Source organism: Pelophylax lessonae (assembly GCF_965119305.1).
Source record: "Pelophylax lessonae genome assembly, chromosome: 1".
NCBI classification, from domain to species: Eukaryota; Metazoa; Chordata; class Amphibia; order Anura; family Ranidae; genus Pelophylax; species Pelophylax lessonae.
Genome location: NC_138768.1, coordinates 30,369,459 through 30,395,610, shown reverse-complemented (window position 1 = coordinate 30,395,610; position 26,152 = coordinate 30,369,459). Strand labels below are relative to the sequence as shown.

Genomic DNA, 26,152 nt, shown 5'->3' with positions numbered 1-26,152 from the left:
ACATTTATTGTTGCCTGTCGCTTTAAATGTGGCATTCCAGTTTCCTTCCCATGGATCATTGATTGTGACTTTGACCTTTTGTTTAGCATAAGATGGACGCTGTCTTCTTTGCTCTGCTTTCCATATAGTACAGTCTTTCTTTATGTGTCCCTGTTTGTGACATCTGAAACACACTCTGGTCTCTTTCCTGTGTAACCTTGCGTCTGTAGCTTTAAGAGCGGTTCTGGTGTCGATTTCTGTGGAGTCATGCACTAATTCCTTTCTTCTCTGATACTCATCTATGAGCCTGGTTTTTACAAATGCTAGCGTCAGATCAGTCTCAGGTCGTGTCTCCAGTGCATTGATCAGTGCAGTATATTTTCCGGGCAAACTGCATAACAACATGGCTGCTGCGTGGCTGTCTGTTATATTCTCCCCGATTGATCTGAGTTGTGCAATCACTTCCAGCATTGCATTTATATGCGCCTACATGTCCTGTTCTCTGCTAAGTCTCATTTTGTAAAGTTTCCTCAGTAGAAACAGCTTGCTGTTTAAACTGGATCTTTCATGCAGTCTTCTTAATATGTCCCACATGCCTTTAGCTGTGTCCTCATGGCGTATATGTATGAGCTGATCATCCTCCACTAGTAAGCTTATGGTGGCCCGTGCCTGTCTGTTTTTCTTGTCCCAGTCCTGATTACTGTCCTGTGGCCTCTCTGTAGTGGTAACCTCCCACAAGTCATCTCTAGATAATAGCATTTCCACTTTAAACTTCCATAGCTGATAATTGTCATTGTTCAGCTTGGCCACTGAGAGTTTAAGTTCTGAGTTTCCAGACATTTTTCCTTCCTTTATATATAAACAGTCTTACTTGTCTATAGGAGATGTCACTGGAAACCTTCTTTATGTCGATCTCCGCATCAGTCACACTGTCTCCCATTCAAGGCTTTGTTCTGCCTGGGCCGCACCTGGTCATAAGACTTTATCCGGATCCTGGGCCCATAACCTGTTGCAGAGTGCGATCACTGGGTGCAGCGGAGTCCATTCAGATCAGACATTGTGGAGTAAACAGGAACTGGCTTCTTTATTGGAACATAACCACAGATTACCTTCTCATGGTGAGAAAACCACAGACAGGAAAAGATAACCAACAAGTTCAATACATTGTACAGGAAATACACATCATACAAAATGCATAGCATATCACTTAGCATTAGCGACACCTACTGTCCTATTTATGAACTGCAATAGACTAAGCTTAAAGTTGTATCTCCAACAAAGACAACTTTATCAACGGGAATTCCAGATAGGCTACCTGAGCAAAACTGGTTACTAACCATTGGGAGAGGAGAGAAGATCGTAGAAGAAGAGATGAGAAAAGAAACAAAGGGAACACCAAGCGATAAGGGGGGAAGGAGAGGGGGGGGGGGCAAAAGTAGGATATGCATCCCCTGAAGGTCTCAAAAGCCAACAGAAGAGTGAGTCAAATTACTATAAAATCAGCGAGGTGAGTGTGTAAGTTGCCCAAGGTTCCCAAATAGTTTCAAATTTCTGGGAAGAGTTCAGGAGACTACTAGCCAATTTCTCCTGGGTCATGATCCAGGAAATCTTTCTTTTCAGCAAGGTGAAGAAAACCGTGGGGGTCTTCCAAGCTTTAGCTATAGTTAACTTTGCACCCAACAACATAAAGTGAATCAATCGCTTTTGGAACTTAGAAGCATTATCCGGTACAAAGTTCAAAAGCGCTATTTGAGGTGATTGTGCCACAGACACTCCAGTAAATTTGCGGATCAGGTGGAAAACCTTGTTCCAGAAGCCTCTGGTTTTCCGGGACACTCCCACCAAGTGTGTAGAAAGGAGTCTCTGTGAGATAAGCCCCTGAAACAAAGTGGTGAGGATGAGGGAAAGCATTGTTGGAGCCTTTCAGGAACAAGGTACCATCCTGTTATAACTTTCAAACTGGCTTCTATTAATGTGATGTTCGAAACACCTTTGTATGCCTGCATCATAGCAGAATACCACGTCTTTGGTTCCCATTCCTGGGACAGGTCCTTCTCCTAGGCCAAAGCATAGCCTGGCCACACTGCGACAGTGACTCATATATTACTGAGATCCCACCACTCTGCTCCATGGCTGATCCACACCACACTTCATAGGCCTTTGCAGTAGGAGGTAACAGTTTTGGTTTTCCAAATGGAGTGTAAAAAATATGTAATCTGGTGGAACCGGAAATGTTCTAATTTGGACATCTTGAGTTTACTTGTACAACAGGCCATAGAAAGAGGCCCCGTGGGAGTGAAAAAGTGTCCTATCCTGTAAAGGCCTTTGTCTAGCCACCATTTGAAGTCAGTGATATTTAAACCCGGGGTGAAGTTGCGGTTTTGGAGCAGGAGTGATAGCGGTCGTAGAGAAGAAATAAGTTTGGGTCGACCCTTAAGCCTGTCCCACAGTGCTAGGGAGTGCAAAATTTGGAGCTAAAATGGAAGGTCTGTATTTGGGGAGACACCACATAAGGAAGTCAATAGTGTGGAGCGGTACCGCCTGATGTTCCATAGTTACCCAATCTGGTTTCACCACTCGGGAGTAGATGACCGAAAGCTGTGCCAATTAGGCAGCTTGGTAATACCAAATAAGATTAGGAAGACCTAGTCCCCCTTTTTTCCTGGAGCGAAACCTTCCCTATTCTATGACCTTTTGATCCCCAAATGAAAGAGATGATCTTAGATTGGAGGCTTTTAATTTGGTCCCTAACTAGGGGAATGGGTATAGATCTGAAGAAAGAGAGAATCCTCGGAAACAGTGTCATTTTTAAAGCATGGATCCTTCCTAGCAAGGATAGGGGTAGTTGGGACCAGCTTCGTAAATCTTGCCTTAGTTACTTGCAGAGAGGTGGGTAATTAGCGTCATTCAACCTGTCTATTCTATTCGTGAGGGAAATGCCCAAATAGGGGATGGCACGTTCACTCCAGATAAAAGAAAAGTGAGATTTGATGCCGGACAGCACCTGGTCTGGTATAATAATATATAAAGAGTGGGACTTAGTCATGTTAATTTGAAGCCCAGAGACTGCTCAAAAAAAGATTGCAGTAATTTATAAATGTTCGAGATATTAGCGGTGAGGTAACGAAGAGGAGCAAATCGTCAGCAAAAAGAGCACATTTATGCGTATGTGGGCCACATTGGACCCTGTGAATATCTGGGTGGGATCTGATTGCTTGAGCCAAAGTTTCTATTGCTATTGCAAACATAAGGGGCACAGGGGACACCCCTGATGTGTGCCTCTCAAGATAGGGAGCGGGTCAGAGTAACATCCCTGAAACCGCACCCTAACTTTCGGTTTGGAGTAGAGCGCTCCAAGGATATTTGTGAAGTTTGGACCAAAACCCCATTTTTCAATAATAGAAAAGAGATTCCAGGGAAATAGAATCAAACGCCTTTTGTAAGTCGATCAACAAAAGGAGACCTTCTTGTTGGGGCCCTCCAGCCCATCCTGAGTGCAACAGCGACACAACATCTATGGCTCGTCTAATTTGGTCTATGCCTTGCCTGTCTGAATCCCACTTGATCTTTGTGTATATATTTTGAAATGAATGAAGAGAGCCTGTTGGCCAATATTTTGGTGAGAATTTTTAGGTCATTGTTAATGAGAGAGATTGAGCGATAATTACCCACCTCACTGTCATCTTTCCCTGGTTTGGGGATCAGAGGTATGAAAGCTGAATAAAGTGCTGATTCCAAGAGTAACATTTTAAGAAGCACATAAAGAAGCAAGCTAAATAAGGCGATAGAGTAGAGGAGAAAGCCTTATAATAAGGGATCTAGAAGCCGTCGGGACCCGGGTCAGAGCCCCCCATTACATTTTTAACCACTTGCCGACCGCCCGCCGCAGTTGTACGATGGCAGTCTGGTGCTCCCAGGCAAAGTGCCGTACATGTATGGCCCTAGCCTGGGAGGAGCTAGGGGGCGATCCCGATCGCCCGCACTGCCAGAGGCGCGATTCCGCCCCCGCTCGTCGGCTGGGTAGTCAGTGCATGTGCCCTGTGGCTACGGTGGCCGCTGGCCACTTGCGATCTCCCTCTGCAGTGAGAGAAGGACAGACGGCTGATGTAAACACAGCCGTCTGTCATTCTCACTCAAGTAATCACAGAGGCTATGTGATCCTGCTATGTAGGATCGTATATGTCTCTGTGATTACATCACAAGCCACGCCCCACCACAGTTAGAATCACGCCCCTAGGGACACACTCAACCCCTTGATCACCAGTAAAGTTAACCCCTTCCCTGCCAGTGTCATTGTTACCGTAACAGTGCATATTTATAGCACTGATTACTGTACTAATGTCACTGTTACCCCAAAAGTGTCAAAAATGTCAGTCAGGGGTTCGATCTGTCCGCCGCAATGTCGCAGTCCCACAAAAAAGTTGCAGATCGCCACCATTACTAGTTAAAAAAAAACAATAAAAATGACATAAATCTTTCCCGTAGTTAGTAAACGCAATAACTTTTGCGCAAACCAATCAAAATATGCTTATTAAGGATGATCGAACTTTTGAAAAGTTCGGTTCGGCCAGAACATCCGAACTTCCCGAAAGTTCGGCCCGGATTTCAGAAGCCAATTGAAATCAATGGGACCCGAACTTCGGTAATCAAAAAACACAATTTTTAAGCCCTAAAACCCAATAAATGCCCCTAAAAAGTGCCTAGGGTTCTGGGTCATGCCCCTAAAAAGTGCCTAGGGTTCTGGGTCATGCCCCATTAACTATTAATCACACGAAAAAAAAAGAGAGATTTTTCGATTTTGACTTTGGATTTAGTATCTGGGGGGTCTAAAAGGTGTACATGTGAAGTTTCAGCTCTGTAGCATGTCCAGAACCATGAAAAAAAAAAGATAATTTTTCAGTAGAACAGGGATGTGGGACCCTCCTTTAACACCTATATGATCTTTTTTTCTGGTTCTGGACATGTTACAGAGCTGAAACTTCACAGGTACACCTTTTAGACCCCCCAGACACAAAATCACACAAAAAAAAGTTCTTAAAAATTGTCATTTTTGATAAAAAAAAGCCAATTATTGAAAAATTAAAAAAAAGAAATAGATTTTTTGATTTTTACTTTGGATTTAGTATCTGGGGGGGTCTAAAAAGTGTACATGTGAAGTTTCAGCTATGTAGCATGTCCAGAACCATAAAAAAAAAGATTGTTTGTATTAGAAAACTTTCAGCACAGGAGGTTGGCTTCGCTGCTGTAACACCTTGCCGGTTTAATAGCAGGCATTTTTTTGGGTTCTTTGCAGTCAGGAAAAACATCTGAACTTGTGTATAGTGGTACTGTGCACAAGTTCTGATGTTTTGCCTGCCTCCAAAACCCCCCAAAAAATGCCAGCAAAAACACACCTGGGCATTTTTTTTTTGACGCTAGCGTTTTTTTTTTGGCATTTTTTGGGGTTCTTTTGAGGCAGGCAAAACATCAGAACTTGTGTATAGTGGTTTTTATACACACATACATATATTTATATACACACCTAGACATATATAGGTGTGATAGTAGCAGAAATATATGCTTGCGCTAATGAAATCATTTACAGTAATATATTTCTGCTACTATCACACCTATATATGGCTAAAAAAGAACCCCAAAAAATGCCCAAAAAAAAACGCTAGCGTCAAAAAAAAAAATGCCCAGGTGTGTTTTTGCTGGCATTTTTTGGGAGTTTTTGGAGGCAGGCAAAACATCAGAACTTGTGCACAGTACCACTATACACAAGTTCAGATGTTTTTCCTGACTGCAAAGAACCCAAAAAAATGCCTGCTTTGAAACCGGCAAGGTGTGAAAACCGAGGAGAGAAGCTAACCCCCTGAGCTGAAAGTTTTCTAATACATACAATCCTTTTTTTTTCTGGTTCTGGACATGCTATAGAGCTGAAACTTCACAGGTACACCTTTTAGACCCCCCAGACACAAAATCACACAAAAAAAGTTCTTAAAAATTGTCATTTTTGATAAAAAAGCCAATTATTGAAAAAAAAAAAAAAGAGATCGCTTGTATTAGAAAACTTTCAGCACAGGAGGTTGGCTTCTCTGCTGTAACACCTTGCCGGTTTCAAAGCAGGCATTTTTTTGGGTTCTTTGCAGTTAGGAAAAACATCTGAACTTGTGTATAGTGGTACTGTGCACAAGTTCAGATGTTTTGCCTGCCTCCAAAACCCCCCAAAAAATGCCAGCAAAAACACACCTGGGCATTTTTTTTGACGCTAGCGTTTTTTTGGCATTTTTTTGGGTTCTTTTGAGGCAGGCAAAACATCTGAACTTGTGTATAGTGGTATATTTACACACATAATTATATGTATATAGACACCTAGCCATATATAGGTGTGATAGTAGCAGAAGTATATTACTGTAAATGATTTCATTAGCGCAAGCATTTATTTCTGCTACTATCACACCTATATATGTCTAGGGGTATATATTCAGACATATATGTCTATATATACCCCCTATACACATGTTCAGATGTCATGTCTGACATCAAACATGTCCTCAAAAAAGCACTGGCAGTGGCAGCCCCTGCAGCATAAAAAAATGCTTGGCTGGTGAGAAGCCATATGCCTGTCCCAAAGCTATTCAGAGAAATGATCATTTCTCTATAGCGGTCACCCTGACATGGAAGGGTTTTGTCACCCTGCCATAGCAATCACTGCCAGTTAACCCTACACTACACTACAGTCCCCTGACACTTAACACTTTCCCTACAGAAACTAAATTTTTGAAGCTAACTTAAGTGTAAAGGAGCACTCTAACTACACTAGATATCCCTTTCCTCACACTAATAAATGCTAAATGACACTTTTAAAGTAAAATTAACAGAACTGCTTCCACTCTCTTCCATGTCCAGTATAACAATGCTAGGAATATGGCGGGGGCGATCTTATATACTGGGGGGCGTATTCACTAATGATTGGTCTAGGGACCCCCTAGTCACTCCAATCACATTCCTAGCATTCTCCTGCCCCCTCAATTGGCTTTTGCTAATGGTTCTGGTCCAATCACGGGCTTTTAAAGCCCATTTCCTGAACCATTGCATTTTGGTCGGTTCTGGTTGCCGAATTCCGACCTTTTTGGCAAAAAGTTCTAAATTCGGCCGAACCTCGAACACCCAATGTTCGGGCCGAACCGATGGTGGACCCGAACCATTCGATCATCCCTTGCAATTTTTTTTTTTACCAAAAATATGTAGAAGAAAACAAATTGGCCTAAAATGTTAAAACATTTTGATTTTTACATTTTTTTTGAGAATTTCATATAAAAAAATGTGAAAAATGTTGTTTGGGTACAGTGTTGCACGACTGCGCAATTTTCCATTAAAGTCACGCAGTGCCGAATTGCAAAATAGGACCTGGTCTTTGAGCAGCCAAATCTTCCGGGGCTAAAGTGGTTAATAACAGATTCAATCTCTTCAGCCTTCTCTTTTTGTGAGTGGTAATATTGAAAGGCCTTCTTTCTCTTGACAGGGGAGCTCAGACCTTGCGTGTTATGGGTGCCTATTTTGAGGGTAGGGGGTGAGGGGCATGCCCAGAAGCTGTTCAGCAGGGAATAACGCGCCTGCACCGGAAGTGACTAGCAGGGCTGTCACTTTAGTAGTCTCGGCTACTAAATGTAAAAGCGGCGGGTGTATGAAAATATAAATCACGGAGATCTCGGCTCCGTGATTTATATTTTCATACACCCGCCGCTGCTTTTACATTTAGTAGCCGAGATCAGGGAAGTGACAGGGGTAGGAGCGGAGATGATTTTATGATGCAGCCGAGATTTTTTAATGTAACCGCGGCAACAGCTGATGCGGTGTAAAGTTACAACACACTACCGTGAAAATCCCCTACCCTCCGGAGCTCTGAGCATGCGCACTGCTAAGCTGCTCAGCTGTTCAATGACGTAGGTGCACCGGAAGTGACGAGGGTAGGGAATGTTCACGGGTATGTTTTTTCCACAGAACACCGTGTCCGCAGAGGGAGGGAAGAGGAAGGAAGGTAAGTATATTTTCTTTAAAAACAAGGTAAGTGAATGAAAAAAAAAATTATAATTATCCAATTGTTTTTCCAGGTAAAAAAATGCAAGCAGATGGTGAAAAGTACATTCTGAGGGTGAAACTCCTCTTTAAGGGATCTTTCACACGGGCGGTCCGATCAGATCCGCCTGTCAGTTTTTTAGGCGGATCTGATCGGATCCTCCATGCAGCTCTATGGGGCAGCGGGTGTCAGCGGAGGTCACCTCCGCGCTGACACCCACTGCCATCCGCATCCGATCCTGTGCTGAAATCTGGACAGATGGAAACCCTATTTTTCCATCCGTTCAGTAATCGGAGCGGATCGGATCTGATGAGAGCGGACAAGCGGTCCGCTCTCCTCTGATCCCCCATAAAGGGCAGCAGGGGCTGAGACACCTCCCTCTCCGCTCTGCAAGTGGAGACGGAGCTGTCATCCACCCGGCTCAGTGGGGATCGCGGATCGATCCCCGCTGAGCAAGACGGATCCGCCTGCGGAGGCGGACCGTGTGAAAGAAGCCTTAGTCAGCTTTTATGTTAGTGGTGATTCTGGCAGCTGTGATAGAAAGGCCTCTGTCAAGCATCTCAGAAAATGTAACCATTATGGAGTTGGTATCACAAGGCATGTCTGTGGGATGGACAGATGGAGGGTCCCTGGCCTGGTATATGGCTGTGCCTGGCTCCATGGGGGACAATAACAGCTCAGCTAACGTCTGGCTGATGAGAGATTCCGTGGAAACTGGGGAAGCCTGAGAGTCCATAATGTTAAAGGTTGGAGTCCCCTGGGCCTGCGAGTGAAGAGGGGAGAGAGGGGAGATCTGAGGGGATCTGGGGAGCGGGTCGGATGGACGGCGCGGCTGAGGCACGGCCGCCATCTTTGATTTCTAGGCCCGAAAATAAAAAGTGCTGGATCGGATCTCCCGGTTCCCTGAACAGGGCAATATTGGTACCTGAAGTTTCTTCAGGCACTCCTCCCACACACTAGATGCTTGGCGTCCGTCTATTTGCTGGCGGAATGGAGAACGATGCGGCCGGGTCGAGGCGGAGCTCACGGCTATGTGGTCCATACCGGAGTCCCCGCGCATGCACACTATTTACACAGATGTAATGTTTATTTTATATATACTGTATATACAGTGGGTACGGAAAGTATTCAGACCCCCTTAAATTTTTCACTCTTTGTTATATTGCAGCCATTTGCTAAAATCATTTAAGTTCATTCTTCTTCCTCATGAATGTACACATAGCACCCCATACTGACAGAAAAACACAGAATTGTTGACATTGTTGCAGATTTATTAAAAAAGAAAAACTGAAATATCACATGGTCCTAAGTATTCAGACCCTTTGCTGTGACACTCATATATTTAACTCAGGTGCTTTCCATTTCTTCTGATCATCCTTGAGATGGTTCTAGACCTTCATTTGAGTCCAGCTGTGTTTGATTATACTGATTGGACTTGATTAGGAAAGCCACACACCTGTCTATATAAGACCTTCCAGATCACAATGCATGTCAGAGCAAATGAGAATCATGAGGTCAAAGGAACTGCCTGAAGAGCTCAGAGACAGAATTGTGGCAAGGCACAGATCTGGCCAAGGTTACAAAAATATTTCTGCTGCACTTAAGGTTCCTAAGAGCACAGTGGCCTCCATAATCCTCAAATGGAAGACGTTTGGGACGACCAGAACCCTTCCTAGAGCTGGCCGTCCGGCCAAACTGAGCTATCGGGGGAGAAGAGCCTTGGTGAGAGAGGTAAAGAAGAACCCAAAGATCACTGTGGCTGAGCTCCAGAGATGCAGTCAGGAGATGGGAGAAAGTTGTAGAAAGTCAACCATCACTGCAGCCCTCCACCAGTCTGGGCTTTATGGCAGAGTGGCCCAACGGAAGCCTCTCCTCAGTGTAAGACACATGAAAGCCCGCATGGAGTTTGCTAAAAAACACCTGAAGGACTCCAAGATGGTGAGAAATAAGATTCTCTGGTCTGATGAGACCAAAATAGAACTTTTTGGCCTTAATTCTAAGCGGTATGTGTGGAGAAAACCAGGCACTGCTCATCACCTGTCCAATACAGTCCCAACAGTGAAGCATGGTGGTGGCAGCATCATGCTGTGGGGGTGTTTTTCAGCTGCAGGGACAGGACCACTGGTTGCAATCGAGGGAAAGATGAATGCGGCCAAGTACAGGGATATCCTGGACAAAAACCTTCTCCAGAGTGCTCTGGACCTCAGACTGGGCCGAAGGTTTACCTTCCAACAAGACAATGACCCTAAGCACACAGCTAAAATAACGAAGGAGTGGCTTCACAACAACTCCGTGACTGTTTTTGAATGGCCCAGCCAGAGCCCTGACTTAAACCCAATTGAGCATCTCTGGAGAGACCTAAAAATGGCTGTCCACCAACGTTTACCATCCAACCTGACAGAACTGGAGAGGATCTGCAAGGAGGAATGGCAGAGGATCCCCAAATCCAGGTGTGAAAGACTTGTTGCATCTTTCCCAAAAAGACTCCTGGCTGTATTAGATCAAAAGGGGGCTTCTACTAAATACTGAGCAAAGGGTCTGAATACTTAGGACCATGTGATATTTCAGTTTTTCTTTTTTAATAAATCTGCAACAATGTCAACAATTCTGTGTTTTTCTGTCAGTATGGGGTGCTATGTGTACATTCATTACATTCATAAGGAAGAAGAATGAACTTAAATGATTTTAGCAAATGGCTGCAATATAACAAAGAGTGAAAAATTTAAGGGGGTCTGAATACTTTCCGTACCCACTGTATATATATATATGAGATAATTTTAATATTTAGAGTGCTGCATGTATCTACACTTATTATTTTGTGCCTGTATATCTACACATATTGCACGCTACTACACACTGACCAATTTAGCGCTGACACACAATCTTTTTGCTTGCTGTGGGGGCACACGGCAGGAGGGAGGGGCCAGGAGCGCTGATGAGGGACTCAAGGAGGATCTGGGCTACTCTGTGCAAAACCAACTGCACAGAGCAGGTAAATACAGTATAATATTAATAATTAAAGGAGAAAAAAAAAAAAACCAGACTTTAGTATCACTTTTAGAAAACTGAATACAATGACACAAGATGCCTAACATACTGGAAAATTGAAGTTTATATGCCCTTTGAAGTGTAATAAAAAAACATTTTTGTAACCGAATGGTGTCAGCCTTGGCCTGTTTTTTCTTTTTCATTTGGAACAGGTATACCTAAATTATTTCAATGATATATTTAAAAGAGCAAACAGGAGGAATAAGAGGGTAAGGGTTACATACACTTGAAATAATTTTACCTTGAGGGAAATAAGTAATTCCTTATAGAGTCCATAGTACCCCATAGTAGAGTATGAGTAAGAAATGATCCCTAAAAATATTTTACTTTCTTGCTTAATTTTTGTATTATTATACTTATATGTGAAGTGCAGATAAGGCTAATATAATATTTGAAGCAATAACGTTCATGGGTGATGCTCAGAAATGTCATTGCGTGACTATAATATTTACATATAGTTACATATATAGTTACATAGTAGTTGAGGTTGAATAAAGACAACAGTCCATCCAGCTCAACCTGTGTAGGTGTGTGTGGACAAATTCATTTCCCATACCCCTGAATGTTTTGATCTCGGAGATGTATGTCCAGGAGTCTTTTAAAAGTAGCCATACTCCCCGCAGTTACCACCATTTGTGGAAGAGAGTTCCACAATCTTATTGACCTTACTGTAAAAAACCCTGCTTCTCCTCTTGTCGCATTGTATGGCCTCATGTCCTCTTACATTCCTTGCAACTGAATATTTTTTTCTCTATGCTGAGATCGCCGTTAAGGTATTTGTAATTCACTATCATGTCCCTTCTCAGGTGTCTCTTCTCTAGGGAGAAAAATCAATCGCTTGTAAACGCTCGTCATAATTTAGGCCCTCCAATCCCCTAACTAGCTTAATTGCCCTTCTTTGGACTCTTTCCAGTTCCAGCACATCCTTTCTGAGGATGGATGACCAGAACTGGACAGAGTACTTCAGATGTGGCTGGACCAAAGTTTTATAAAGTGGTAGGATTATAGTTTTATGTCTGGAGTATATCCCCTTCCTTATGCATGCCAATATTCTGCCAGCTTTGGCAGCTGCAGCTTGACATTGCATGCTATTGCTTAGTCTATCTTCTACTAAGACTCCCAGATATTTCTCCACTCTTAATTCCCCCCAGAGGTCCCCCCCCCACGTGTATTTTGCATTTATGTTTTTAGTCCCCAAGTGCAATACCTTACACTTCTCTACAGTAAACCTCATTTGCCACGTAGTTGCCCACTCTGTTATTTTGTTCAGGTCATTTTGTAGGATATCTGCTTCATGATGTGAAGTTATTTTCCTGCTTAATTTTGTGTCATCTGCAAAAACTGAGATTGAATTAGTGATTCCCATCCTCAATGCTATTCATGAATAAATTGAACAAAATTGGTCCCAAAACTGAGCCTTGGGGGACCCCACTTACCACTCCAGTCCAGTCTGAGTATGCCTTATTTCCTTAAGAATGCACTGTGAGATGCTTTTGTCTAATATGTTCCTAAAGCATTCCCATGTTTCCTCCGTGGTTAGTGTTCCTAGGGTTTTGTCCCAGTTTATTTTCTATATTATTGAGCACAGTTTAGGAAAGTTTGCCCTTCTGAGGTTTAGTGTTCGTATGTTCCCCTATTGCCTTGCTATATTGTGATTTACACTAAATGTGATCACCCTGTGATTGCTAGAACCCAAGTTGTCCCGGACTCCTACTGAGACTAGGTCTGTGTCATTAGTAATTAAAAGATCTAGCACTGTATTCTTTCTAGTAGGAGAATCCACCAACTGAGACATGTAGTTGTTCTGTAAGATATTCATGAAAAGACAGGCCTTTAGTGTGTGCGCAAACCCTTGTTCCCAGTCAATGTCGGGATAATTGAAGTCCCCCAATATGATAACTGACCCCAGCTTTGCCATGGTACCCAACAGTGATAGAAATTTCAGCTCTACCTCCTCCCTTTGGTTGGGTGGTCTATAACATACCCCCACTATTACTTTCCCCTTTACTTCTTCCCTATGGAGTTCCACCCACACGGATTCTACCTCCGTACTCATCCCTTCCATTATGTCACTCCTCTCTACTACCCTTACATTATTTTTGACATAGAGACATACCCCTCCCCCTTTTTTTCCTACCCTGTCCTTCCGATACACAGAATACCCTTGAGGTGTCGAACCAAGTTTCTGTTATTCCCACAAGGTCTATGTCCTCCTCATGTGCTAACAGTTCCAACTCATCCATTTAATTAGCTAGGCTCCTGGCATTTGCGTATACCCCTCTTAGTTTTGTAGAAGTCGATCGGTCTTAGATTGGTCCGCACAGATCCCCCATTGGTTGTCACTATGATTCTACTGTCGCTGCTGACTCAAATACTATCTTCTGTACTTTGCTCCCAAGTAACTGACTCTACCTCAGGGCCCTCCCCCCAACACCTGGTTTAAAAGCCTCTCCAGCTTTGTGGCCATCTTTCACCCCAATAGGGCTGTACCATCCCCATTACGGTGTAGCCCATCCTTACTAAAGTGCCAGTAGCCGACTGAGAAGTCGGCCCAGTTCTTCAGGAACCCAAACACCTCCTTCCTACATCAGTACCTCAGCCACTTGTTCATTTCCCTAAGCTCCTTCTGCCTCTCTGGTGTGGCTCGAGGTACAGGCAGTATTTCAGAGAAAACCACCTTGGAGGTCCTATTCCTCAATCTATTCCCTAAGTCCCTGAAATCATTTTTTAGGATCCTCCACCTTCCTCTCACTTGATCATTGGTGCCTACATGCACCATGACCGCTGGGTCCTTCCCATCCCGGCCCAATAATCTGTCCACCCGATCCGCAATGTGCCGAACTCGAGCGCCCGGTAAACAACATATCGTTCGGCTTCCATGATCGTTTTGACAGATTACCCTCTCTGTCCTCTTGATAATTGAATCCCCTAGTACCACAACCTATCTAACCTTTCCTGAATCTCGGCCCCCCCCTCCTTCCTGGAGCTGCCGCTCCCCTGGCAGCTCGGGGAGGCCGCTTGCTCCAGCACTGCCACCCCTGAGCTGATATCCCCATCATCGTGCAACTTGGCATATTTGTTGGGGTGTACCAACTCAGGACTGTCCTCCCTAGCGCTCTTCCCTCTTTCCCTCCTTCTAACTGTCACCCAACTGCCTACCCTGTGTCTCCACGTCTCCACCCTCCTCTGTGCTGGCCCCTGCCAGCACCTTTTTGGTAAGGTCCAAGCTCCTTTCCAGGTTGGTGATGCTACGCAGTGTTGCCACCTTGTTTTCTAGATCCAGGATCTGGGCTTCCAGACATACAAGTCACTCACACCTTGCACAGCAGTATTCGGCCTCGAATGGTGCATCAAGGAACGCATACATGCAGCAAGAAGTCCACTGAGTGGCATCCCCATCCCAATTACCCTCTATTCTATGGGGATAATTAGGATAACGGCCTGCTATTCGTGACCTTCACTACCTCAATCTCCCCTGGTCAAAACCTTGGGTACACCTGGGCGTTAAGGTACTCACCAGTCGCTAATGTACTCACCAGTTGCTAATGTAATCCCAGTCACAATGTCACAAGGTACTCACGGCCGCTAGGGTTACTCCCGGTCACTAGGGTTACTCCCGGTTGCTAGGGTTACTCCCAGTGGCTAGTGTGCTCACCAGTTGCTAGGTACTCCCGAGTCGCTAAGGTATTCCCAATCCCTAAGGTACTCCCAGTCCCAGTGTCACAATGTATCCCTGGTCACTAAGGTTACTCCCAGTCGCTAAGACTACTCCCAGTCGCTAAGGTTTCTCCCAGTCACTAAGGTTGCTCCCATTCACAAGGTACTCTGCGACTACCAGCACACAGCTCTCAGTATGTTACCAGCACACAGCTCTCGGTATGTTACCAGTACACAGCTCTCGGTATATTACTAGCACACAGCTCCCAGTATGTTACCAGCACATAGCTCCCAGTATGTTACCAGCACACAGTGCTCAGTATATTTCCAGCACCCAGCTCCCAGTATGTTACCAGCACACAACTCCCCTGTATAGTCGCCCCCCCCCCCCCCATCAGCCGATCAGCCTATCAGCCAGACTGTCTCAGTCACTGGGTCCCAGTCACCCTTCCCTTGCACGGCTTTCTAGCGTCCCTGCTGCCACGCAGCTCCTTCACACTCCACTCCACGCAGCTTCCGGATTCAATATCTGTTGTGAAACCTGTCCAATGGGTGGCCAATATCATAAAAAGTAAGTGCCACATGTGTTCCTCCTCACCGTATTATTGTGATCATCCCATGTTATATTGTTGGGGTCAATATGAAGTTGGTCTTCTTCTTTAGCCCATGGTGTGTACAATCCAGCATCAGTGTCACTTGTTGTAAACCTGCGGGTTGACTTCATCAAATTTATTATTTTGTAGTAGAAAGGAAATTCACCATTTTCATCAAAGAAGGTCATTCTGTCTGCCGTCTTATATGGATTTTTTATTTGTTTCACATATTTATGCAACTGGAAGACAGAAAACCTCAAACAAGTTAAAGGTGAAGTTTAATTTCTTTATGCGTATCTTGCTTTTCCTTATTTCGCCATCTCCTTTTATCAGCACTTTTTTTTTAAATAAAATATTTCTGTTTATATTATTTGCCTTATTTTAAATTCAATAGTGTTTATTGATTTTCCATAAAATACAACAATAACATATATATCTGACACAAAACAGTGCACTGTATACTCGTATGGGACAATGCTCATTTAATAGAAGCATTAGGTACATAAGATAAACGTATCTAGTGCAGCACAGCACTGTAGAATGTATGTCTACTCAACAATAGTGATGTCGCGAACCTAAAATTTGCCTCCGGCGAACCGGGCGAACCGCCATAGACTTCAATAGGCAGGCAAATTTTAAAACCCACAGGGACTCTTTCTGGCCACAATAGTGATGGAAAAGTTGTTTTCAAGTTGTTTCAAGGGGACTAACACCTGGACTGTGGCATGCCGGAGGGGGATCCATGGCAAAATTCCCACGGAAAATTAGGTAGTTGACGCAGAGTCGGGTTTTAATCCATAAAGGGCATAAATCACCTAACATTCCTAAATTGTTTGGAATAACGTGCTTTAAAACATCCAGTGTGTGTATACGATCAGGTATGATGTTGTATCAATCAGGTAGTGTAAGGGTTACACCCACTTCACAGTGACTGACCAAACTCTGACAGACCAAACTCCCCGTTTAACAGTCAGTCAGTCAGTCCATTTGCACAACCGCAAACTCCCCATTTGCACAAGGTTGGATACCAAGCTAGCCATGTCCCGTTCCTTGTCCTCACTGGCGTCATTGAAGGTCTCTTCCTCCACCCAGCCACGTACAACACCAAGGGTCCCCGAAAGGTGACAACAAGCCCGCCTAGGAGGACGCCTGCTGTGGTTGGTCTTCCACCTCCTCAAAGCCACCTTCCTCCTCTGACTTCTCTTCTTCAGACTCCTCTCTCTGCGTTGCCATAGGTCCAGCAAACGACAATGACAAGGCTGCTTCTAGTGACACTACGGCATGATCCAGCACTCTTCGCAGGGCATGCTCCAGAAAAAACGCATATGGGATGAGGTCGATGATGTTGCCTTGGGTTTGACTGACCAGGTTTGTCACCTCCGCAAAAGGACGCATGAGCCTACAGCCATTGTGCATGAGCATTCAGTAATGCGGCCAAAAAATACCCAGCTCCGCAGAGGCTGTCCTCTTTTTTTTAAATTAAAGAAAATTAATGTTTTTTTCTATGAAAAATTATCCCGCGGATCGCTTTTGGTCTGTTCACAATGAAGCAACGACCTTATCATCTGGGGTGTGCCAACATACTCCTAGAAGTGATCGCTTCATTGTGATACGCAAGCCCCTTCACCACAACAAGGTAACGATCACGAAGGGGAATTGACACATGTATGTGCCTTTTTTTTGTTTTTTGTTTTTTTGCCGCCACAGTGTAGCACCAGAGGCCAGAAAAATTAGGCATGTACACATGCCTGAAAAAGGAGGTATTGTTGCAGCGGCCGGAAAAATTGAGGTTTTCAAGGCAGAAAGTGCACTAAAACATTGCGGCTTGAACCGTAGTTGGTGGCGGAGAAGTCACGTAAGTCATCTGGCATGCAGAGATTAAATACAGCAGCGTGTGAACCATTTTTAGCCCAAGGCATCTCATCAGGCCTTTTTTAGTCAAATGCATCCCCCACTGTCAGTCCCTTCGGGATCCATGCCTCATTCATCTTAATAAAGGTGAGGTAATCTAGACTTTTTTGACCTAGGTGACTTCTCTTCTCAGTGACAATACCTCCTGCTGCGCTGAAGGTCCTTTCTGACAGGACACTTGAAGTGGGGCAGGCCAGAAGTTCAATGGAAAATTGGGATAGCTCAGGCCACAGGTCAAGCCTGCACACCCAGTAGTCAAGGGGTTCATCGCTCCTCAGAGTGTCGATATCTGCAGTTAGGGCAAGGTAGTCTGCTACCTGTCGGTCGAGTCATTCTCTGAGGGTGGACCCCGAAGGGCTGTGGCGATGCGTAGGACTAAAAAAGCTCTGCATGTCCTCCATCAACAAGACGTCTGCAAAGCGTCCTGTCCTTGCCGGCGTGGTTGTGGTAGGAGGAGGATTACTTTCACCTCTTCCCCTGTTGGATTCCCGTTGTGCTGTGACATCACCCTTATACGCTGTGTAAAGCATACTTGTTAACTTGTTTTGTAACTGCTGCATCTTTTACGACTGCCGGTAATTCGGTAACATATCAGACACTTTCTGCTTATACCGGGGGTCTAGTAGCGTGGCCACCCAGTACAGGTCGTTCTCCTTCAGCCTTTTTATACGAGGGTCCCTCAACAGGCACGACAGCATGAAATACCCCATTTGCACAAGGTTGGATGCCGAGCTACTCATGTCCAATTCCTCGTCCTCACTGATGTCATTGAAGGTGTGTTCTTTCCCCCAGCCACGTACAACACCACGGGTACCAGATAGGTGACAACGAGCACCCTGGGATGCCTGCTGTGGTTGGTGTTCCTCCTCCTCAAAGCCACATTCCTCCTCTGACTCCTCTTCCTCAGACTCCTCTTCCAGCGTTGCCGCTGGTCCAGCAAGCGATGGTAAGGCTGGTTCTGGTGGTGATGGTGACCACAACTCTTCCTCTTCACGCTCATCTACGGCCTGATCCAGCACTCTTCGCAGGGCACGCTCCAGGAAGAAAACATATGGGATGATGTAGCTGATGGTGCCTTCGGTGCGACTGACTAGGTTTGTCACCTCCTCAAAAGGACACATGAGCCTACAGGCATTGCGCATGAGCGTCCAGTAACGTGGCAAAAAAATACCCAGCTCCACAGAGGCTGTCCTAGCACCCCGGTCATACAAATACTCGTTGACGGCTTTTTCTTGTTGGAGCAAGCGGTCGAACATTAGGAGTGTTGAATTCCAACGTGTCGGGCTGTCGCAAATCAAGCGCCTCACTGGCATGTTGTTTCGCCGCTGAATATCTAAAAAATGCGACATGGCCGTGTAGGAATGCCTGAAATGGCCACATACCTTCCTGGCCTGCTTGAGGACGTCCTGTAAGCCTGGGTACTTCTGCACAAAGCATGGTACAATCAGATTCAACACATGTGCCATGCACGGCACATGTGTCAACTTGCCCAAATTCAATGCCGCCAACAAATTGCTTCCGTTGTCACGCACCACTTTGCCGATCTCCAGTTGGTGCGGGGTCAGCCACTGATCCACCTGTGCGTTCAGGGCGGACAGTAGTGCTGGTCCGGTGTGACTCTCTGCTTTCAGGCAAGTCAACCCCAAGACAGCGTGACACTGTCGTATCCGGCATGTGGAATAGCCCCTGGGGAGCTGGGGGGGTGCAGTTGGTGTGGAGCAAGACTCAACCGAGGAGATTAGCAAAGAGGATGGAGTAGGAGGAGTAGAGGAGGTGGCAGCAGGCCTGCCTGCAAGTCGTGGCAGTGTCACCAACTCCTCTGCAGCAGAGCCACGCATGCCATGCTTGGCAGCCGCCAGCAGGTTTACCCAATGCGCAGTGTAAGTAATATACCTGCCCTGACCGTGCTTTGCAGACCAGCTATCAGTGGTCAGATGGACCCTTGCCCCAACACTGTGTGCCAGACATGACATGACTTCTTTTCCACAATAGAGTACAGGTTGGGGATTGCCTTTTGTGAAAAAAATTTTTTGGCCGGGTACCTTCCACTGCGGTGTCCCAATAGCGACAAATTTTTTGAAGGCCTCAGACTCCACCAGCTTGTATGGTAAAAGCTGGCAGGCTAAGAGTTCCGACAAGCCAGCTGTCAGACGCCGGGCAAGGGGGTGACTCTGTGACATTGGCTTCTTACGCTCAAACATTTCCTTAACAGACACCTGACTGTGGGCAGATGAGCAGGAACTGCTGAAGGTGAGAGGCGGAGGGGCGGGTTGTTGATAGGGGGCAAGGAGGATAGCAGTGGTTGACGTGGCTGAAGATGCTGGACCAGGAGGAGGATGGTGGCTTTGAGTTTGTGTGCTGCTTTTACTCATGTGTTGATCCCATAGGCGTTTGTGATGTGAGATCATGTGCCTTCGCAAAGCAGTTGTACCTAGGTGGGTGTTGGACTTCCCACGACTCAGTTTCTTTTGGCACAGGTTACAAATGGCATCGCTGCTATCAGAGGCAGACACACAAAAAAAATGCCACACTGCTGAGCTTTGCAATGACGGCATTCTGGTGGTGGCAACAGCTTGCGTTGATTGGCGTGCTGTCTGGCTGACCCCGGGTGCCGATACATGCTGTCTGACTGTGCCACTAGCTCCTTGCGATGACCTCCCCCTGCTTCCAACTCGTCTCCTCCTCCTCTCTGTCTCCCCATCTGAACTTTCCCCCTCTTCTTCTGCTCTTCAAGCAGGCACCCAGGTGACATCCACGGACACATCGTCATCATCAGCCGCTTCACTTGACAACTCAGCAAAGGCAGCAGCAGCAGGTACAACATCATCATCATCATCACAATGTACGTCCATGTGTATAATGCTGCCTGACTGAGACATATCCCCGTTATCTACATCCTCTGGCACTAATGGTTGTGCATCACTTATTTCTTCCAACTGATGTGTAAATAACTCCTCTGACAGATCAAGTGAAGTGGCTGTGGTGCTAGTGTTGGTGGTGGTGCCGGCGGGCGAGTGGTAAATTGAGAGGTGCCCGAAGCTGAGCTGGAGGAGGATGGTGCATTAAGGTTCCGAGCGGAAGCTGTAGAAGATTGGGTGTCCTGTGTTAGCCAGTCAACTATGTCCTCAGAATTTTTTCAGTTCAGGGTCTGTGGCTTCTGAACACTGGGCATTATTCTAGGGCCAAAGGAAATCACAGCACCAAGACCATGACGGCCCTTGCGGGGTGGCCTGCCTCTGCCTGTCATTTTTTTTTAGATTTGTGGTACTATGAGTGCAAGGTGCTGTGCCACCCTATAGGAGTGTTGGGCAGTGGGTACAGTACACTCTGTGGACCTGACAGTCACTGGCAGGCCAGGCAACTGCAATTATAAAAAAATATATATATTTTTAATTTGCAAGCTGCTGTGCCACCGTATATATCAGTGGTGGGCAGTGGCACTGCAGTGGGCACAGTACACTCTGTGGACCTGACAGTCACTGGCAGGTCAGGCAACTGCAATTAAAAAAATATATATATATTTTTAATTTGCAAGCTGCTGTGCCACCGTATATATCAGTGGTGGGCACTGCAGTGGGCACAGTACACTCTGTGGACCTGACACTCACTGCAATTATGACAGAGGAAAAAAAAAATATTTTTTAAACTGCAAGGTACTGTGCCTGTGCCACCCGAAATGAGTGTGGTGTGCACACAGTACAGTCTGTTGTGGGTCTGTGGCCTCTCACACATGGCGGGCAGGCAACTGCACACAATATATATATATATATATATATATATATATATATATAAATTACTCAAATACCAGCCCTCAAAAGGCCTTTTTGGGGAGAATATATATATATATATAAAATTACTCAAATACCAGCCCTAAAAAGGGCTTTTTGGGGTGCTGTCAGGATGCTGTCCTTACACAGCAGGAGTGGACCGAGAACACTGACTAACAAGACCGAGAACACTGACAAACAACTGTCCCTATTAACAGCAGCAGCAGCTACACTCTCCCTGCTCTCACTAACACACTGCTTCAGAATGATCTAAGATGGATGCTGCCCTTGCTTTTTTATAGGAGGTGGGAGGGTGTGGGAGGGAGGGTATGCTGATTGGCTGGAATGTGTCTGCTGACTGTGAGGTACAGGGTCAAAGTTTGCCTCAATGATGAAGTATAGGGGGCGGACCAAACATCGCATATGTTCGCCCGCAGAGGCGGACGCAAACAAGCGATGTTCGCCAGGAACTGTCAGCCGGCGAACAGTTCGGGACATCTCTACTCAACAATAGGGATGATCGAACTTTTGAAAAGTTCGGTTCAACCAGAACACCCGAATTTCCCAAAAGTTCGGTTCGGATTCCCGAACCCCGTTGAAATCAATGGGACCCGAACTTCGGGAATCAAAAAACACCATTTTGAAGCCCTAAAACCTAATAAATGCCCCTAAAAAGTGCTTAGGGTTCTGGGTTATGCCCCAGGGACTATGAATCAGGCAAAAAAAAGTTCTTAAAAATTGTCGTTTTTGATAGAGAGCCAATTATTGAAAAAAAAAAAAAAGAGATTTCTTTGGATTTAGTGTCTGGGGGGGGGGGGGGGGGGTCTAAAAAGTGTACCTGTGAAGTTTCAGCTCTGTAGCATGTCCAGAACCAGAATTATAGCATGCCAAACCTTCAAAAATGACTTTTTTGCTTAACCGCGCCTTTCTTTTGCTCCTAATCAACTGCACAGCCAATGTGTATGATAGGGACATAATGCAGTGCACTGGGAACAAGATTAGAGTTTTTTTTTGAATAAGGTGCTGTCTCTTTAAATGTGAATATAATTAACGGGTGTATTTTCACAATGGGGCTATTATTACCAAATGTTTTTAAGAAGTCAAAAGATGTATGTAGATGCACTTCTGCTTTATTTAGCGACAACTTTGGGTCGCATAGCAGTGTGCATTTTGCAGGTGAATTTCACCGCGCAGAGTTGCCAAAGCCTCAGTGACAACTTAACGGCTGTTCTTGTTGTAAGCATTAAGTCCACTGCAAAAGGCTTGCTACTCTGCGTCGCACACATCTGCTTTATTTAGCGACAGCTTTGGGTCGCATAGCAGTGTGCGTTTTGCAGCTGATTTTCACATCGCACAGTTGATAAGGCCTCAGTGACAACTATACATAAATTAAAATTCATCACAAAAAAAACAGATTATTTTTCTTAGAATTTCAGTAGCGCAGGGATGGTGTTACCCTCCTTTCATAAAGTGCAAATAAATAAAGTGCATAAATTGCATAAATAATCCAAAACATCCAACTAAGCAAGAACAGAGTCCTTCAAAAGTCTTTGTTTATGTAGTGCCAGAGCTGGTGGTGGTGACATTGTATGGTAGTTCCTATAACTGACACCAATGACCCTGAATTAAAGGCACTGTGTATTGCTCTGGCACTACATAAACAAAGACTTTTGAAGGACTCTGTTCTTGCTTAGTTGGATGTTTTGGATTATTTATGCACTTTATTTATTTGCACTTTATGAAAGGAGGGTAACACCATCCCTGCGTTACTGAAATTCTAAGAAAAATAATCTGTTTTTTTTTTTTTGTGATGAATTTTAATTTATGTATAGTTGTCACTGAGGCTTTATCAACTGTGCAATGTGAAAATCACCTGCAAGACGCACACTGCTATGCGACCCAAAGTTGTCACTAAATAAAGCATGTGTGTGACGCAGAGTAGCAAAGCCTTTTGCAGTGGACTTAACGCTTACAACAAGGACAGCTGTTAAGTTGTCACTGAGGCTTTGGCAACTCTGCGCGGTGAAATTCACCTGCAAAACGCACACTGCTATGCGACCGAAAGTTGTCGCTAAATACAGCAGATGTGTGTATCGCTGAAATGTATTTTGCACAATAGCTGACTAGCAAGCACGTATGCCTGCTGTAGATATATCAGCAGTGCAATGTGCTCACTAGACGGAACCCTGACACTTAAAACTATCCCTACAAAAACTAGATTATTGAATCTAACTATAGTGGTGTATAGTACCCTAACTACACTGCATATCCCTTTCCTCACACTAAAAGAACAGCTCCATACAGCAGAAGATAATTTCTAACTGACACTGTCCCTTTAATTTTTTTTTTTTTCTAACTAAAACAGCACAATCACTGTATTTCTAACTACACTGACAATCTTTCTGTAAGCTGACTGCTCTTCTGCTTATCTGGAGCTTTACAAGCAATCGGCTATGAAGCAAACGTTGTTTAACACAGCAGGAGAAACACAAATGCTTCCATTCTCTTCCAAAGCCTCTGTATTACAGTGCTAGAGGTTAGGCGGGGCTATGTTATATACTGGGGGGCATATTCACTCCTGATTGGCCTCTGGTCCCCGTAGTCACTCCAATCACGTTCCTAGCAGACTCCTGCCCCCTCGTTTCTGGGCCAATCACAGGCTTTTAAAGCCCACTTCCTGTCCCATTGCATTTTGGGAGGTTCTGGTGACCCGAATTCCGAACTTTTAACGCAACAAGTTTGGAATTCAGCCGAATTTCGAACACCCAATGTTCGGGTCGAACCGATGGTCGACCCGAACCGTTCGATCATCCCTACTCAACAATACTGATGGGCGTAACATCCCTCGATTCAGTTCCCACCAGAACTCCCGAAGAGGAGAAGTTCAGCCCCAACCATGAACCCTATTAAATTCTATGGGACCTGAACAAGAAAAATAAAAAGTCCCCCTTTTGAAGGCTTGCATGCAAGTTTTCTGGCCATTAAAAAGGTATGGGGACCCTTGGTACTACCTGGGGAAGATGTATCAATGCAATTTTTTTTTTCTTTTTTTTTAAAGATAGTTTTTACAGTGATTTTAATGATGACTAAAGTGACACATTAAAAATGAAAAATTCCTTAAACTATAGTGCCTAGGGTCCCCTTCGAGTCTGGTATGGGTTTTAGGGGAACCTAACGCCAAAATTAAAAAACTTAAAATACATTAAAGGAGTGGGGTCCCCCCAAAATCCATACCAGACTCCTATCCAAGCATGCAGCTTGGCCTGGCAGGCCAGGAAAGGGGGGGGGGGAGTGAGCACCTTCTCCTCCTGAATCATACTAGGCCACATGACCCCAACCCAAAGCACCTTGCCCCCATGTTAATGGGGACAAGGGCCTCTTCCTAACAACCCTGGGTGGTGTTTGTGGGGGTCTGTGAGCAGCAGGCTCATCAGAATATGGAACAAGGGGGCTCCCAGATCCCGCCATCCCCATGTGAAGGAGCATCACCATCACAAAAAAAAAAGTCTCAATAAGAAAAAACACATAACATAACTCCTTTATTTTAAAAAATCAACAAAAAGTATCCCCCAATGTAGATCCATCGTCAATCACAATGCCTGCCACACCGTTGGACCAGAAAGAAGAATAAAAAAAAATGCTCCACCTGCTAGGAAGGCTGACTGCTGAATGCCTGCTCCTCCATTTGACAGTTCTTAAATAGGTAAGGCGCAGGGCCACCATGTGATGTCACCTGGTGGCCCCGCTCCCTTGTTAAATCACTGACTGGTGCATGCTGTGTTGGTGATATCACAATGGGGCGGGCCACCAGGTGAAATCACCAGGTGGCCCCGCCCCTTACTTATTTAGGAACTGCCAAACAGCGAAGCAGGCATTCGGTGGCCAGCCTTCCTCGTGGGTAGAGCACTTTTTTTTGTTTATTTTTTTCCGGTCTGGTGGTGCAGCGGGCGTTGTGACTGACAATGAATCTGCATCGTGAACGCTGCTCTGATCAAACTCATGCATGCACTCCCGCCACTACTACTGGCATGAATCCCACTCAGCAAGGCTCAGAGAACAATGCCTAATAGGATTATACTACTGTTCCCCTAGATGTTTCCTCTATGGTAATCAGGCACAGTAGAAAGATATGAGCGTGTATCCCTTCATAAAGGCAGATAAATATCAAAACGATATTGACTTCACAGTGCAAACATGTCCCCGCCGAGTGAACAAATCTGCACATTATACAGGGGCCCCTGTTGGTGGTCATATCCTTGCTGCTTGATCCTTGAACTCATAGATCTCTACCGGCTAACAGACCAGCGTATAGAGTATCCGCTGGCAGAGATGTCTATGCCGGTTCACCCGTACACGTTCTAATGAGCGTATTGCAAACAAACCGACAATAGGAGCCATAACGACAAGCTAAATAAAACACATCATGAAAAATTTCCACGCTAGTCATAATAAAATTTCCACAACAGAGTGGGGCCATCCATTTTCTTCTTTCAATCTGATCCCTGCAGCAGTGACAGGGCATGCACCCTACTATCTATGGACTTGCTTACTAGGATTGCAGCCTTGCCAGCTCACCTGGAGCAGCCACATTTGTTTCGTGTGAGTAGTGAGTTTGAACCATCCTAATAACTTATAGTATTTCAATGGGGGGTGTAACGGAACCGCCGACCCACACTGTACTTGTGGTCCACATCACAACTGTACTTGTGGTTCCATGCAGTCCTGAACATAGATATCAAATCCTAGCCTCCCCCATACAAAGCTAGCCACCATCTTAGCTTGTACTGGAATTGCACTTTATTGAACAGTCACACAGAATTTATATACAGCATGGAACTCCCCCTCAGGGGGTTGCCTGATTACATTATCATATGCAGATGGCATTGTATACAGAAACAGAATTAACCTGAACTAATTATCTAGCCATATGGACAGAACCATGTGAGGTCATTAACATTTAACAATGGGACAGGCAGACTTAACACAATACACATTCCATTTCAAAACACAAACAATAGGGAGAGCCTATCTGACATTGAAGTACAATACACATTAGCATAAGTGTAAATACAGACCCCATTTGAAACAATCCAAACCATTAAGTATCTGTCTTTCACTCCCAGTGACGGTGAGTA

The 26,152-nt window shown here is 45.0% G+C and overlaps 1 protein-coding gene across 1 annotated transcript in view; it reads right to left on the bottom strand.

Moving 5' to 3' along the window:
* LOC309567049 (vomeronasal type-2 receptor 26-like) overlaps positions 1-26,152 on the bottom strand; it is a gene marked incomplete at both ends in the record, with an annotated part of 114,992 nt that overhangs the window by 26,768 nt on the left and 62,072 nt on the right. Inside the window, one exon of the mRNA XM_082272371.1 lies at positions 15,345-15,578. Coding sequence (XP_082128497.1) covers positions 15,345-15,578 — 234 coding nt within the window. The remainder of the gene's footprint in view (positions 1-15,344; positions 15,579-26,152) is intronic.